Below are 16,338 nucleotides of genomic sequence, written 5' to 3'. Positions count from 1 at the left end.
TATCCTTGATTTAGTGATGCATTTGTCCAGAAATTCTTCCTCAAGGCGGCCCATGAAGAGGTTGGCACATCCTGGGGAGCCGTCCTATCATCCAGGGCTGTTCCCAAAGTTTGGAGAAAAAGTGTTTGTTGTTGAATATAAAACTGCTATGGGTGAGGATGAAATGGATGAGTTGGCAATGTTTGGGGTGGAGATCTGAGTGCTGTCCACTGTCTTGTAAATATTTGTGGCAGCCAACAAAGCTGTCATTATGAGGGATGCTGGTGTATAGGGAGGTGACATCCAAGGTGGCAAGGATGGTGTTCTGAGCAAGGTTAGCCCTGTAACCATGACACAAACATCTTCTTCATAACATTCAGAACATACAAGAAATTTGAGTTTACACACACCCCTTTAAAACACACACACACCCCCAAAATCTTCAACTACCACCTCTGATTTGACCACCCGCGCTGCTTCCCGCAGCTCCCATTGGCCGGGAACGGTGAACCGCAGCCACTGGGAGCTGCAGGCGGCTGTGCCTGTGGACGGTCAATGTAAACACTGTCTCGCCGCCTGCCAGCGGGTTACCCTGACGGGCCGCAGGTTGCCCACCACTGCTCTTGATGCACTATCCACTGATGTGGAATAGCACTGTACAAACAAAGAGCCTTTATTAATGTATGGTATTTTCTCCCAAAATCATGCTTTGGTGTTAGCTGCTACTGATTTAAAGTGATTCATAAGGATTCATGACTCCCTCTGAAATCCATGAATATACAAAAATTTCTGGCTGCTCTCCACTTTCCATGTGGTTTCACAGATCTCAGGAAAGACCCTAACAAACAGCGACTACATTAATCATGGCCACGTTCTTTTCTTAGTATGAAAATCTCATTAGTTGTGGTCACCAGTCCTTAGCTGCTGACAGAATCACAGAAATGTAGGACTGGAAGGGACCTCGATAGATCATCTTGTCCAGTCTCCTGCACTGAGGCAGGACTAAGAATTATCTAGTCAATCCCGGATAGCTGTTTGTCTAACTTCTTCTCAAAAACCTCCAATGATGGAGATTCCACAACCTCCCTAGGTAATTTCTTCTAGTGCTTAACTACCCATAGAATTAGGAAGTTTTTCCTAATGTCTAACCTAAATCTCCTTTGATGCAATTTAAATCCATTACTTCTTGTCCTGTCCTCAGTGGTGATCCTCTTTTACATACCTGAAGACTTATCAGGTCCCCCCTCAGTCTTCTCTTCTTCAAACTAAACAAATCCAATTTTTTCAATGCTTCCTCATAGTTCATATTTCTAGACCTGTAATCATTTTTTGTTGCGCTCCTTTGAACTTTCTACAATTTGTCCACAACTTTCCTGAAGCGTGATGCCCAGAACTGGACACAATACTCCAGCTGAGGCCTAATCAATGCAGAGTAGAGCAGAAGAATTACTTCTCATGTCTTGCTTACAACACTCCTGCTAATACATGCCAGAATGATGTTTCACTTTTTTTGAAACAGTGTTACATTGTTGACTCATTAGTCTCATTATACTGTGATCCAGTATAACCCCCCATAGTATTCCTTCCTAGGCAGTCATTTCCCATTTTGTATTTTTTCATTGATTATTCCTTCCTAAGTGGAGTACTTTGCATTTGTACTTACTGAATTTCATCCTATTTATTTCAGACCATTTCTCTAGGTTTTCAAGATCTGTTTGACTTCTAATCCTCTCCTCCAAAGTGCTTGCAACCCCTCCCAGCTTATCATCGGCAAACTTTATAAGTGTACTCTGTATACCATTATCCAAATCATTTATGAAGATGTTGAATAGCACAGACTCCTGCGGGACCCCAATCCTCCCATCTTGACTGTGAACCAGTTGTGCACCTACCTTATAGTAGATTCATCTAGTCTGTATTTCCCTAGTTTGTTTATGAAAAGGTCACGTGAGACAATATCAAAAGCCTTACTGAAGTAGAGATATCACATCTACTGTTCGCCCCCATACACAAGGCTTGTTACCCTATCAGAGAAGGATATTGGGTTGGTTTGACATGATTTGCTCTTGACAAATCCACATTGACTGTTACTTATTATCTTCTAGCTGCTTACAAACTGATTATTTGCTCCATTATCTTTCCAGCTATCCAAGTTAAGCTGACAGGTCTGTAATTCCCCAGCTTGTCCTTATTCCCCTTTTTATAGATAGGTACTATATTTGCCCTTTCTCCCGTCCTCCACAAGTTCACTTAACAATTCCCATGATGAGATTTGGGAGAGACACCAAAAGTACTTTTATTTTATCATTCTAATTCAAACTAATTGTTCTTATCTGGCCTCACCAAACTACCCAAAATCAAAGTAACCATGCTCACTTCACAAGTTTCACTCTGCACCATTGTGGCTGGTCATCATACAGCATTAGTCTATGTTCAAGCACTGAATTAAATTGAGACACTGACAGATATGGCAATTTCCTGCAATATCCTTAAGAGAGCTTACGGAATTAAGTTTAAGTAGGTTTGGGGTCCACTGTATGTTTTTTGTATGATTGTGGGCCAGGATTGTATGCAACTTCTAAGAGGGGAATGGGGATACGAACCCAGGGAAGTGTTATGAACTTCAAGGTAGTATACTGAACAATGTGCTAAACAATGGGCTTATGGGGCAAACAGTGTCAAGTGGTTTGCCTGGGAATCGGTAGGGGGAGGTGAATGCTAATTCCCCTGGTCTCCCCACCTTGATTATGCAAAAATCCAGCCTTTTGACGCTACACCTTGAGAAGTGGACCATTGTCTACTGATAACCTGTTCCCAGAGTCTCAGGATCAAAGGCGCAAGCTGTATAAAGCAAAGACTAATCTATTCATAGGTATGCTAGTTTGGAGTGGAGGCTGTTATTACATGAACCTGTAACAGAGACAAGATGGGTGAGGTAATATCTTTTATTGGACCAACTTCTGTTGGTAGAAGGGACAACACCACGGCAATGAACTTGTTACTACCGAGAACTCCCTTGACTGGGGTTTGATGGAACTGATTCTTGCAGAGTCCTTGTTGGGGTGATCTCTGGTAAACTTATTAGCATGCTTGTAAATTCTTTTATTGTATTTAATGTGTTTTTTCTGTAATGCTTTCACTTTAAGAATAAATGTGGTTGCTGATAAAAGGCTGTATGGTAACTTATAACTGCTAATAATTACACTGTTCGTAAGCCTTCAAAGAGAAAACAATGCTCAGACACTGGCCTGTTTAGGCAGTCTGGCTTGCTGGGAATATCACAGCGTAAGCAGGGGACTGGGCAGCCTGGAAAAACCTTGGTCAGGAGGGAGAGAGACATGGATCTCTACACAGGAGAAGTGGTGGCTGAGAGGCATGGAACCTAGGGTGGGTGCCCTCCAGGAACCAAGGCGCACTTGCGCTGAACTTGACATACAAGTGGATGAAAAAGGGGAAAGCAGTACAGAGGCCATATTTATGAGCGACTATTAGTCAGAGTTAAGGAAGTAAATCAGAAAGCCTTCAGAAAATGGATAGACACAAACTTTGTATTTCGATTAATTCACAATCAGCTCCTATACTATATATTTTGTAATCCTCCAACAGTAACAAAAGGGGAGAATGGTTGTCTACCAACACACGAAAAGTGTCTAAGAATCATCAGCCATAAAAACTCATAAGCAAATCTATCAAATGCAAGTTTATGTCTTGATTTTATTAGGTTTCACATATAAGACTGTAACTAGCCATTGGCTAGTCCTGTCCATCATCAATACCTCATGACAGAGTACACACAAGGGAACTGAAGTAAACCAGTGTCTGCGCTGAACTAACGAGGGCTTACGTGGCTGTGGGTTTAATGAACTAGTCTTTTACTGCTGAAGATTTTAGCTGAAATGCTGACTCAGGTCACAAGTGCAACTGCATTTAGTGGTTCATCACTGCCCTCAGTTGTGCACGTCATAAATTCACTTTATTATACTCAAGATAATCTCTGAGCTGTAAAATGGTACCCAGTCAAGGCCAAGCCTCGCCCTGGACCCAGAACTGTGCAGGGGAGACCCCCATATACTCTGGGGGCACTAGGAGCCAGATGGTGCCCCCTCCTGCTCCCATCATGGGGCCTTGGGGGAGAACTGCAGAGGGTGAGGAGCCAGCCAGAGATTCCAGCTGGTAGAAGCAGGAGCAGCCAAAGCAGAGACTGCTGCACATTCCAGTCAAAACTGGAGGTTCTCAGACTTCCTCTGCCATGTGCTTCTCATCTTCACTTCCCTTTCCATTTCGCTGATCTAGCTAAACCAGTGGTTCCCAAACTTTAACAACCAGTGAACCGCTTTCACTAAAATGTCAAGTCTCACGAACCCCCTCCTAAAAAGGAATATTTCCAGGGATTTTCTCCTTTACCTGAGTATAAATTATAAAAGCAGTGCTCTTGGAAATATAAAATTTGTTTTTATGATATGCTTATTACACATTATTAATTATTTATCATTACAGTATTTTTATTACATTATGAAAACAGCAACACTCTTCCAAGATCTCACTTTCGTAGCTTGTATCACTTTGAATAAGCCTGTTATAAGACAAGGCGCCTATGTTTCATCAAGGAGTATCAGATATGAAACAGCATGAAGGTATTTAAGAAGCCAACTCAAAGAGTTCCTCCTACACAAGCATTCAGGTCTTGAGCAGTCCTGGCAAATAATGCACGTTACAACAGAGCTTAAACTTGTTCTTCATAATAATTTTAAAAATACTAGCTGCCTATTTAATTTTAAAAACAGCAAAAAATATCCACCTCTCTTTCCATTTCTTATAAGGAGTCTTGAAGTTTAAATCTCCTCATTGTGATAGCAATGCTTGCTTTGATCTGCTTAGCTCTTGGAAGTCCAGGGGCTCCGGGCTGCTGGCCCCATGCTGCCCGGGGTCCCTAGGGACAGCTCTGTCCGCCATTAGGGAATTTTTTCCCGAAAACCCCTTGTAACATTTCACGAACCCCAGTTTGGGAACCACTGATCTAAACTTACCCCATGCCCACAAAAATCATGGAACTAACATGCTGTTTTTGCTGCCATCAATTGTTCACTCTGCTTCTGTATTATACACCCCTTCCCCCATCCTGTGTCTGTCTTGTCTATTAGCCTGTAAACTCTTTGGGGGCAATGGGCCATCTACTACTCTGTGTGTGTGTATAGTGCTTAACACAATGGGGTCCCACTCTTGAATGCCCCTTAGACAACACCTTAATAAACCTGAATAACAACAACAACCAGCTAGCATTGCAGGCCAGGACTGAGATGCACTGGTAGAACCATAAAGCACTGGACTAGTAGAGGTAATGCAACTCAGGACTGCATTACATTGACCAGGCTGTGTGCGGCACTAGATTAACCTTGTAGGTACTGTTGCTGGTCAGAACTGAGGCATAATTGTGAGAACTGTGCAGTGAACTACCCGATATCATTATAGATCTTCATTTCTAGAAGCGCTAAATTCATGACACATGGAAAAAAGGAAAAATTAACAAGCATTTGCATTTAAGTATTGTGACTTTGCCAGCATCATTTAATGCAAGCATGACTAGGCAGGAGTTGGGTAAAGGTGCAAATTATGATCATTATGTAACAGTAACTACTGGAATCTGTGGGTATTGATCTGTGCCACGTCACACGGACAATAACCTCTTGTAAGCCTGACCCAAATCAGGTGACTGGGGCAAGGGAATAAAGAGAAGTCTTATCAACTCTCCTGCACGCTATACCTTTATTACAAATGGTGACATGTTAAGTTTTACCTTTTATATATGAAAAAATGCCAGATAAAAGGAATATTTTGAAACAAGTGAGCACCAAATGTTGACAGTGTAGTGAAGTGTGAAGAAAACATACATCAAAGCTGCCCAAACACAAGAGAAGGGCCCCAAATAGGAGTTTCAAAATACACTGCTTGGTGCTTTGTTACTGCTGCATCATGAGAACAATATTTAACAAACATTTAATCACCAAGATTAATTGGCCACAGTGGACCCAACCTTAGCCACCAAAGCACAACGTTAGAGGTTTTATAAACAGTTTACCTTGTGAACAAGTTGGCTCACTCATTCACTTCTATGCTTGAGAGAGACTCAACCTTTCAAAAGGGTACACTGTCACTTTAAAAATCATGCTGTAAATTTTTATCTAATATTAAAGTCAGTTTTCACTTTTGAGTATAGAAACTTTCATTTTCAGGTCCTTAGTGCTGCAGTGTCTGGGCTGTAAGCATGACATGGAAATGTTTACTTGCTTAAAAACTTTTTTGTAATGCCTTGAAGGAGGAGTCCTTGCTGTGTCCTGACTCCTCCCCATTGGTAATGTCATTTCCAGGAAAGAGCTATTTAGAGAACTTTTCAGAACTCACTTGGCTTTTTTTTTTTTTTTTTTTTTTTTAAGTTGACAATATTTTAAAGTTTAACCAAATATTTTTTTTAAATAAAATTAATCCGACATTTTATTTGCCTTTTGGTTTTTGAGTCGTTAGGTTGTACTCCGGTCACGTTCCCCTCTGCAGCCAGGAGGGCGAAAAAACTCACTTTTAATGAAAGTTGGGATTCTTACAAAATCAAATGCGGTCAGGAGCTGGAGCTTTAAGAAACACCCGAATACCACAACAACTATCGGACCTGAAGAAGATCTCTGGGTAAGCTCGAAAGCTTGTCTCACCAACAGTAGTTACTCCAATAAAAGATATTACCTCACTACCTTGTCTCTCTGACACAGTCTTCACATTCTTTTATATTTGAAGGGGAAGTAAACATTTCATCTTGAGTGCTTTTTCTATCCAGTTGTCCTGACTGGTGTTGTCCATTGTTGCTGCTATTACGGTTTCCAATTTTCCTTCTCAGCAGCTCTTCCCTGGCAAAAGCACTTCACTAGGAAGTGTGGGGCCAAAGAATAAAAGCTGCTCAAAAAGTTCTTCCAAACGGAAGCAACTAGACCAATTTATTAAGGCCTGCAATGAGTGGAGTTAGAAAGGAGGCTCCATATACACATTTCCCTCCCAAGATCTTATTCTTCCCCTTCATCCATATTTAGTCCATTTGTTAGACTCAGTTCTGTTAGGGAAGAGGTTACATTCAGTAAAGCATGTAACTGAATCAAAACAATGGAGCAAAACTTGATGCTGTTTTAGCTCAGATCAAAATATTTTTAAGATTCATAGAAGCTGAGGGAATCATACCAACTATTAAAGGGCAAGATCAAATTAAACGACTTGCAGAGATCTATGACCCTAATATTTAAGAGAACATTTGCATGAGGCTCTCAAAAATAAATCCAGAACCTCCAACCTTTGTACATTAGGTTTAAAGGAGTGATCTGAAACAGGATCCTCTTATAAATCAGCCTTTTTAATTAGAGATTTCAAAAGTGAAATTTGAACCGATCGTCACTCACCAACATTTGAAAATTCAACGGGGCATAAGGGATCAGTAGATAAAGGGGTCTAGCAAATCACTCTATTTTTCTACTTTGCAGTGAGTTTTGAAACAGATTCAAACAACCTTTTTTCCCCCCTGGGTGCTTTTTATTATGTGGCTGCATTTACAGTAAAAATGTGTACACCTGTTGTCCAGCTGACAAGGGTCTGGAATTTTCAGTCCTGTATCATGAAAACCAAGGCACTCCTGTCTACACTATGCTCTGTCACTGTTGCCAGGACCAGCTGAACACAGATTTTTCCAGTGTAAACAAGGCTTCTGCTAGCCCCAGGCATTAATGAAGTTCTCATCCTTGCAAAAAACTTGATTGAGCCCTGCCTGATATATTATATAGCAGTGCAGAACACTACGATTAGACCAATAAGGAGCACAAGTTCTTGAGAAGACTGTAGCTGACTTAACCTTGCATGCATTTAAATTCTTCTAAACTGTAATATACTTGTCAAAGTTAAAAAAATAAAAAAATTAAAAGTGAAGACCTGGAAACATTTTTTGAAGAATAAACAGTGAAGAAAAGCGATTATCTACAGTGATACAGGATAAAAGGGATAAAGTTTGGGTTTAAAGTTCTACACAACAAGAGGACACAATTATATTTTCCAGGATTATTCTCGTATTGATTAGGAGTGAAGAGCAACCTTGCAAGATTTGCCAGCTCAGGCAAAAACTCTACTCACTTCACCCCCTTTACCAAGATTTTTGACAATGAAAAACAGACATTTTACTTGCTTGTCAAAAAACTTTCCCATTTCGGATAAGAACTTTGCAAGGGTGGTGAAAGAGGCCTTCAGCTCCAGGTTGGATTAAATATTTAAACTTTTTAATTGCTGTTAAACTATTGGTTACCCAAATGCAAGATGCTTTAATCTTTTCAAACCTGATCCAAGCCCACTGCAGTCAATGGAAAGATTCCCACTGATTTCAATGGGCTCTGGATACAACAACCCTACTTTATTTAGTACCAAGAATTAAATGAATTGAGAATAAGGCCAAGATTCTGAAACAGCAAATTCTACCAGCAAACAGCACTGATAAGCCCCAAGCACAGGAGGACTAAAAAAATCCTTATACTTGTTTCCCTACTAAACACTTAAAGACACTCAAAGACACAACACTGTTGATCTTTCCTGGATTAAAGGCTTCTAGTAGACATTTCACATTTGCTATTCACAGGACTTATCACTTAAAGTGACCTAGCAAGGATGGCCTGGGCTTTGATCCTAACAAGTTTAATTACACAAACGGTACTTGACATTTTATTATATGTATTATGCAGCCATATTACATGCTGACGGCACTAGATCACAAGATAAGCGGATTCAGCCCAATATTGAACCAAACTCCTATCATGGTGTCAAGAATGTAAAATGTACTCCTTGAGGAGTCTCTCTCTTTACAAAAGAGGGGGTTGTAACTGCTTGTGGCCATTTTGATCTCCATAACACTTGTTGTAAGTGTCCTGGCCAGATGCCAACTGGGGTAATTTTAATTAATTCCCCCTACAGTTTGATATGAATACCATATTTTTCACTTCCTGTCTCAAAAACTGTTCTGTAGTTCCCATCATGGCCTGGTAAATAGTTGCCCAATTTCATACCACAGGGAAGTCCACTTCAGTGGTATGTGAGGTGATTCCTGCACATCGTTTATCTACAGGAAATTATCCCAAAGCATATGACCATCTTCTGTCACCTAGAAACTGACAAAATTGAAGTTGGTGTTTTCCCTACACATTAAATGAAAAAATACTTTCCCAACACTGTTTTTATCCACAAATGAAGGACAATCAAAATATACAGAAACCTGTTCTTGAGACACCACCAGCTGTTTCCCCTTCCCGTTTATGCATTATGTACCTAGGGGGTGTTTTTTAAAATGTATAGCGCATGTGGAACAAAGATAGATCAGCAGTCAGGTCTCCAACATTAAAATACCCCGTGTTGAGCTAGACAGATGAGTAAAGGGAACTCATAAGAACATAAGAAAGGCCGTACTGGGTCAGACCAAAGGTCCATCTAGCCCAGTATCTGTCTACCGACAGTGGCCAATGCCAGGTGCCCCAGAGGGAGTGAACCTAACAGGCAATGATCAAGTGATCTCTCTCCTGCCATCCATCTCCATCCTCTGACGAACAGAGGCTAGGGACACCATTCTTACCCATCCTGGCTAATAGCCATTTATGGACTTAGCCACCATGAATTTATCCAGTCCCCTTTTAAACATTGTTATAGTCCTAGCCTTCACAACCTCCTCAAGAGCTCCTAAACTCTGGTTTTGCATGCTACCTGGCTACCATGCAATAATCACCCTCAATTTTTATTTTTTTTGGTGAGGGGGGAGAATATCTTCATAGATTTAGAAAAATAATCTTAAAAATAAAATATATGGACATCTGATGCTGACCCCACTTCAAAAGCTGAACTGATCTTGCAGAATTTTATTACAAATCGAAGATTTACTTAAAATCCTTAGAATAATTTCTTCAAAGGCTGAACAGCTCTTCCATACCTACTGCCCACACAACTTTCAACCACAAAGGTCTTTCCCACCACAAAGCTATGACAGCACTGTGTTCCCTGTTCAACTCTGAGATTTTCAAGCAGATTCTATTTGGATTCGGTGTGCTAACAAGTGAACCATTATTAGAGCCATTATGTTCAACTGCAAAAGGTCAATGGGTTAGAGGTAGGTCATCATGTAAAACTGTTTTAGAATCAGTGAAAAATAAAAAATAAAAACACCCTACATTTGGAGAAAAAATAAACTGGTAACTGATAAAGTGACAAGGCTGCTTATACAGCAATTTGCTAAAAGTTAGACTCTGCTGTCCTTGTAAGCAACAGAAAGTGCCTAGTTTAAAATGCCTCGATTGGCTTGGTATTTTAATACTATATTAATAACTATAAAGCTATACCTATTTATTGTACATTACTGATTTTAGTAGTGTTGAGGGCAGTTTACAGTTAGATCTCTAGACAGACATGCCTCCCAGACCAAAACAAGTTTTAGAACTCTCAGAAACTTAAGAACAAATAGTTGGCAAGGTACTCCCAGTCAGGGAGCAGCGGGTCAGTTGCTACTGTTTCTCATTCCTTGTTACATTACCAAATATAAATTGACTGTTTCTTGTTAAAACACCAACTTTCCAAAGCTATTAAATAAGTCACCCAATCCAGGATCTGTGCCTTGCTAAAACGGGCATTGTGCACATGTTAACTCTGCCATTTTCTGTTTTGTCTCTTCAGTGAGTTATTTTGCTACACAGCATGACTCCAGATAATAAATATTACCCATATATTAAAAAAAACTCTCCAAACACTGACAGAAGTTTTAAAGCAATGTAAACACATTTCCATGTTAGGGCCTGTGGAAAGTAGACGTTAAAAAAAAAAAAAGCACACAGGAGAATCCTCCTTTGTTGTGAATCTTGCAACAACAAAAGCTTGTTCTCCTGAACTGAAGTTTTGTTTCTTCTTTGCTAATGAAAAGAAAGTTGTCTTGCAACAGCACCACCAAAACACACACACACACACACACACACTTTTCTCTCCTTGGAAAGTGAGAAAATATTTTCTAAAAAACAAAGTTCTCCACCGGAACCGGCAGCAACCAAACCTAGTTACCTGTCTCAGACCCAGGAGGAAAGGCATCCTGCATTCTCATCATCCACACTAACGCTTTGGAACAAAGGAATTGTAAAGTCCCCCAACAACCATTTCCTCCGCTGATGTGCGCGGGGGGCGCCTGCGATCCTATTGAAACCAGGGCTTCCGCGGCTGGGAATGTTAAGTAAACAGGGTCCCAGAACTCGGCGTGCACTCGGCTCGCTCTCCGCCCTTCCCCTCGTTCCCCTCCCACACCCTGTGACATCTCAGACGCAGCAGAGCTGGAGGGTTTGGCAAGGGGGAAATGACATCAGTTCAGACCGTGCAAAAAACTGGAGACAGCTGCTGATTAACAAGAAAAGGGCTTGCTACAAACTCGCGGGGCAACTTGGTAGTTAGCAACCCTGCTCTATGCAGAGGCATTAACCACCACATTTTGGGTGAACAAGGAAAACTATCTTGGCTCTAACCAGATGCCCCAAATGGAATCAAAACCTGTATTAAAGAACAGCTCTTCAATGGCATTTCATTAAAATCCCCTAAGCAAGAATACCTCAATTTCTCCTCAAAAATGGCCGTCTAGTTTGGATGTAGCTCCTTTGAGCAGCTTTGTAGTCTGCACTAACAGGCAGCATTTGGGGAAGATGGATCAAAACCAGAACCTCCAAACTTGGAGGATTTGGCTCAAATGGAACCCGGATCTAAACCACTCCCCTGGTTTTGCCCACTACTGCACTACTGGCAAATTCACCACCACAAACAACACCTCGCTTACTAAATGGCAAAGCTGCCATTTCTTTCAGTGGGAGCCGGACTGGGCCCCCAAGCAACACTACAAAGGGGTGATGCGGAAGCTATTTTTATCCTTGCCATGCAGTGAGAGCACATTGCTGTCCCGTAGCGCCCTACTTCTGGGCCTGAGCCATCTCCACACTTTCACACCAATGGGAGGCTGTACCTCGTAAACAAACTTATCTAGTCACCGAGAATGCCAGTCTTGTTTGTCCTCTCATAAACAAACGGTACAGCAAGTTCTACAGCAGCAGGGGAGATGACACAGCAGACGGTAATCTAAATTTAAAATGTCTATACCTCCTACTTTAAAAGTTCAGCAACCCCTCTCCCCTTTTTTTTGTTTCTCTTAAATCAGCAGCTGCTCTCAGCTGTCATATGCCAAACTAGAACACTCATCACTCCCATGTGCAGAGGCAGCAACTAAGCAGGCATTTAACAGAAGGGAAACGTCTCTTTTATTTGATCTTCTCAGCCTCTAGGCTGCTACAAATTAAAGATATTTGGGAAGGATCAGAGCAGGAGTCCTTTAAGTACAGAAGCCTATTAAATCCCTTATTGGGAAATACTGGTTTTTAAATCATTTCAGGACTTAAAAAAATGAAACTACTTACAATTCTTATAAATTCTGATTTTCAATTGCATTACATTTTTTAAAAGCTTTAAAAACAGCCAAACCGTTCACAAGCAAGTTTGGTGAGCACTAGTCTTAGACAATTACCCCCTTTTCAAACTTCAACACTCCTGAGCCACTGTTACCATGTTCTCTTACAAGTTCCTGAATTGTTTCCAAACTGAGCATGTAGTTCTGGGGGGTCTCTGAACACAAACAGGTTGGGAGAAATGTAGTAAGTATCCTTCATACTTACACAACACCTCATCCAAGCATTAGAAAGCCCTCTACAAACACTAACTAATCCTCTAAACGCATAATTCAATGTTACATGGTACCATCCCCATTTTATCAACAGGGAAACTGAGGGACAGAAGTTAGTAGTAAGTTGCATCTGCTCAGCTATTGGATTTTCTACCTTTTGCAAGTTGTCAGAACTTTAAATGACCAGTCCAAAAAGTTACCCCAATGCTGATTATGCCACATAACACGTGGCTATAAACTCATGGATGAAACATTCAAACCATCATAGGTTGCTTTGCCAAGCAAATGGACAACACCAATGATACACAGGAGCATGTTCCTGTTTTGGTCCTGGGTAGGTAGGGGCTCTTTTGCCAACATCTGAAGCATCTGGTCCTGGCCACTGTTGGAGACAGGACACTGGACTAGGTGGACCACCAGTCTGTTCTAGTCTGGCAATTCCTATGTTCCTACTGTTAAAAGTTGACACTCTGACAACTTCAACTGATTCTCCCTCTCTTTAGCAAAGCACACAAGAGTCTCCAGTACATATTCAAAAGACAAGAGCTCAGCAGTAAATCTAGCGACTCAAGATCCAGATTCTAGATACACAGTAGAAAAGGAAGTAACTGATCTTAAAAGTAACAGCTTCCCAGCTTACTTAGCACCACTCCCTCAGAAGGGGGCTTGATGCTCTATCATTGGACAAGTGAAGTCTCTCTCTTCTCTCCATGGGGCGGTTCTATGCTGGGAGCCCTGTCACTGCTTGGTCCTTCCTTTTGGCTTTTCCCTTGTGTGTTGGGATGCCAGCACCAGCTCCAGCGATGATGCTGTCAGTGCCAGAGGAGCTGGTGCTGACACCAGTGCCAGGTCTGTTGGTATTGGTGCCAAAGTGGTAGCTGGCAGATATGGTGTTGAGAAAGTGACAGCCAGTGCTGATGGTCCCAGCATTGAGCTGATCAGAATCAATGTGACTGGTGTAAAATTCAATGCATTTTTCTTCCCGTCCTTTTTTGCACCCCTAGAGCCTGGGGTGTGGCATCTGCCTGAAGGGGCACTTGCTGAGGATGACCCTTTGGGTTCCTTGGAGGTGAATGACTCCTCCAGGTCTGAGACCATGCGCAGGTGTAGCTTCAGCCACGTGTCCCTCAATTTGCAAGTGATTGATAAGAAGTATTTTCACTCTGAGTGCTTATCAGGGATGTGGCTCTTCCCCAGACAGAATAGGCATCAGCTCTACTGGGGAATGAAGTCTGGCAGCGCTTAAACCCAGGTTTAGAGTCTGCCACGGTGGTAGGCATGAGGCGCCTTGTTCCACTGTGCAGGGGCGTGTATGGGGAGAGGTGTCTTTTGTTCTGGTTTTAGGAAACGTCCAAAGTAGAGAACTGAAGATAAGGAGGGGTGAAGAAGTATTTGTTCTCCAATTAAATCTAGAAGATGAATCTGAAACAAGAAGAAAAGTAGACGGTTGGACACTTGCCAGATTCAGTCTTGCTGCCTCAGGCGGTAAGAGGGAATGGAGGGAGGGTGGCAGCTGCAGTTGCTCCAGTCCTTTATGCCCTTGCACAGAAGCATGAAGTGGCACTCATGGCCTTGATGGACTCTGCAATTCAAAAAGTTCCCATCTCATATGCAGTGGGATCCACACTGACCCATAGTTGAAGAACACAGTGTTCCAGGTAATGGTATGCCAATGATTTTATATGAAGTAACAATATTTTCTATATTACTCTCCACCGCATTTCTCATGCATCCTAACGTTTTTTTCTGACCACTACTGCACATTGAGCAGAGATCTTCATTGAGCTGTCCACAATGACACCCAAGTCTTTCTCTGGAACAGATACAGTTAATTTAGAATCCCATAAAGTGTATGAGTATTTCAAATTATTCCCTCCAGTGGGCATTACTTTGCATTTATCAACATTGAATTTTATCTGTCATTGTGTTGCTCATTCACTTACCTTAGGGCTGGTCTTCACTATGAGGAGAGCCGCGCTGCTACAGTTGATGCAGCAGGGATTGATTTAGCGGGTCTAGTGAAGACCTGCTAAATCAACGTCAGAGTGCTCTCCAGTCAACCCCGGTACTCCAGCTCTCCGAGAAGAGTAAGGGAAGTCAACCAGAAAGCATCTCCCGTCGACTCAGTGCAGTGAAGACACCTTAAGTCAACCTAAGCTATGTCGACTCCAGCTGTTATTCACACACCTGGAGTAGCGTAACTTAGGTTGACTTACCTCCGTAGTGAAGACAAGCCCTTAGTTAGGTCCCATTGAAGTGCCTCAGTCTTCTCTGGGCTTGATAATTTTAGATCACCTGCAAGTTTAGGAAAGCAGCAGGAAACCCAGAAGAGAACGGTTAAGATTTGTTCTTACCATTCAGTTTTACAAGAAATAGAGAGGCTCTACTTCCTTTTGTATTGGCTCTGGGACTCAACATGAATAGGTTTCCAGCCAAGTATCAATTCTGCATGGTGGATACTTTGAAGAAAACTGAAAACTCTGATTTACTGGGAGATGATAAATATAAGAAGAGTCAGCAGTAATTGTCTCTTCCACAGCACCACCACATTGGGTGTTCCACCTTGAAAACAACACTGTGAAGAGTAAAACAGCACAGACTACAGCTAAGCATAAGAAAAGCCCCCTGAAGAGTTCTACAAATGTACCACAACTCAATCCAACCTTAAGCAATCTCCTGGACATGCCACCCACCCCCATTCTGACAATACACCTCAATCTTGACTTTTACCACTGTCATTATTCCAGTTGTGGGTGTTTCAAACAGGAATGGTTATGTTATAGAGTCAAATGCTGATAGGGACTCAGATGACACCACCAAACCAGCCAGTTAATCTGCTGGTCTACCTAGCCCCCAGGGTTCTCTGAGGTTTCTGTTGCCATTTAACAAGAAGAAACCAAACCTGTGACTAGACTGCTATAGGAAAACAGAAATACTGACAGAGTTCCAGCATAAACTTTGAGGGGTGCCTCTCCAAAAAGAGTTAGCATTCACTGACCAGTACAGTGCAGGTTCTGAAGAGCAAGGAGGAAAAGACTTAAGGAGAGTCTCTTCAGGTATCTTCAAAGAACCTAAAAGCTCAACACCAGTTATTCAAAAGAACAGCAGTTTCTGAACATACATTATACTTAAGACATTGCACTTCTAAATTACTGTACAAAAGCCTGGCTCAAAGTAACAGAAATCCGGTCTTAACTTCCATTCTCCATTACAGTGATTTTGTTTTCATACAAACATTGGGGGGGGGGGGGGGGAGAAACACACCCAGAAACCTCAAACTTAAATATACTCTCACACTAAACGTTTTCTAAATCGCCCTACAGAGCATTTCCTTTAACGTACTCATGATACATTTGAATACTTGGGAGAAGAAATTTGATCTGTTTTTCCAAACACTGAGCTGCTCCTTTTTGAAATGTTAGAACATCTAATACAAATTAGGATGGAGTGAGGGATTGACGTGGGTGTTGTTATAAGTACAGATCTGGACTGATTTAGTACAAGTGCTTACAGGAAACAGCGGGAAACATGTCAAGATCTTACAATCTAATGTCGCATTTACTACGTTCATTGTTTCTACTTTGGCTCATGTTTTTGCATAAACAAGG

The 16,338-nt window shown here is 41.6% G+C and overlaps 1 protein-coding gene across 2 annotated transcripts in view; it reads right to left on the bottom strand.

Annotated features, from left to right (window-relative positions):
* WBP1L (WW domain binding protein 1 like) overlaps window positions 1–16,338 on the bottom strand; it is a 73,456-nt gene that overhangs the window by 25,374 nt on the left and 31,744 nt on the right. Inside the window, exon 1 of one of the 2 annotated variants that reach the window (XM_065407204.1) lies at window positions 11,080–11,276. The exons of the other annotated variant lie outside the window; for it this stretch is intronic. Within the exon in view, the coding sequence (XP_065263276.1) occupies window positions 11,080–11,106 (27 nt within the window). The 5' untranslated portion in view covers window positions 11,107–11,276. Of the gene's footprint in view, window positions 1–11,079; window positions 11,277–16,338 lie in introns of those variants that run through there. 2 annotated transcript variants of the gene reach the window in all.

This window comes from Emys orbicularis, chromosome 7 (genome assembly GCF_028017835.1).
Source record: "Emys orbicularis isolate rEmyOrb1 chromosome 7, rEmyOrb1.hap1, whole genome shotgun sequence".
NCBI lineage: Eukaryota > Metazoa > Chordata > Testudines > Emydidae > Emys > Emys orbicularis.
This window is presented reverse-complemented; position numbering and strand designations above follow the sequence as displayed.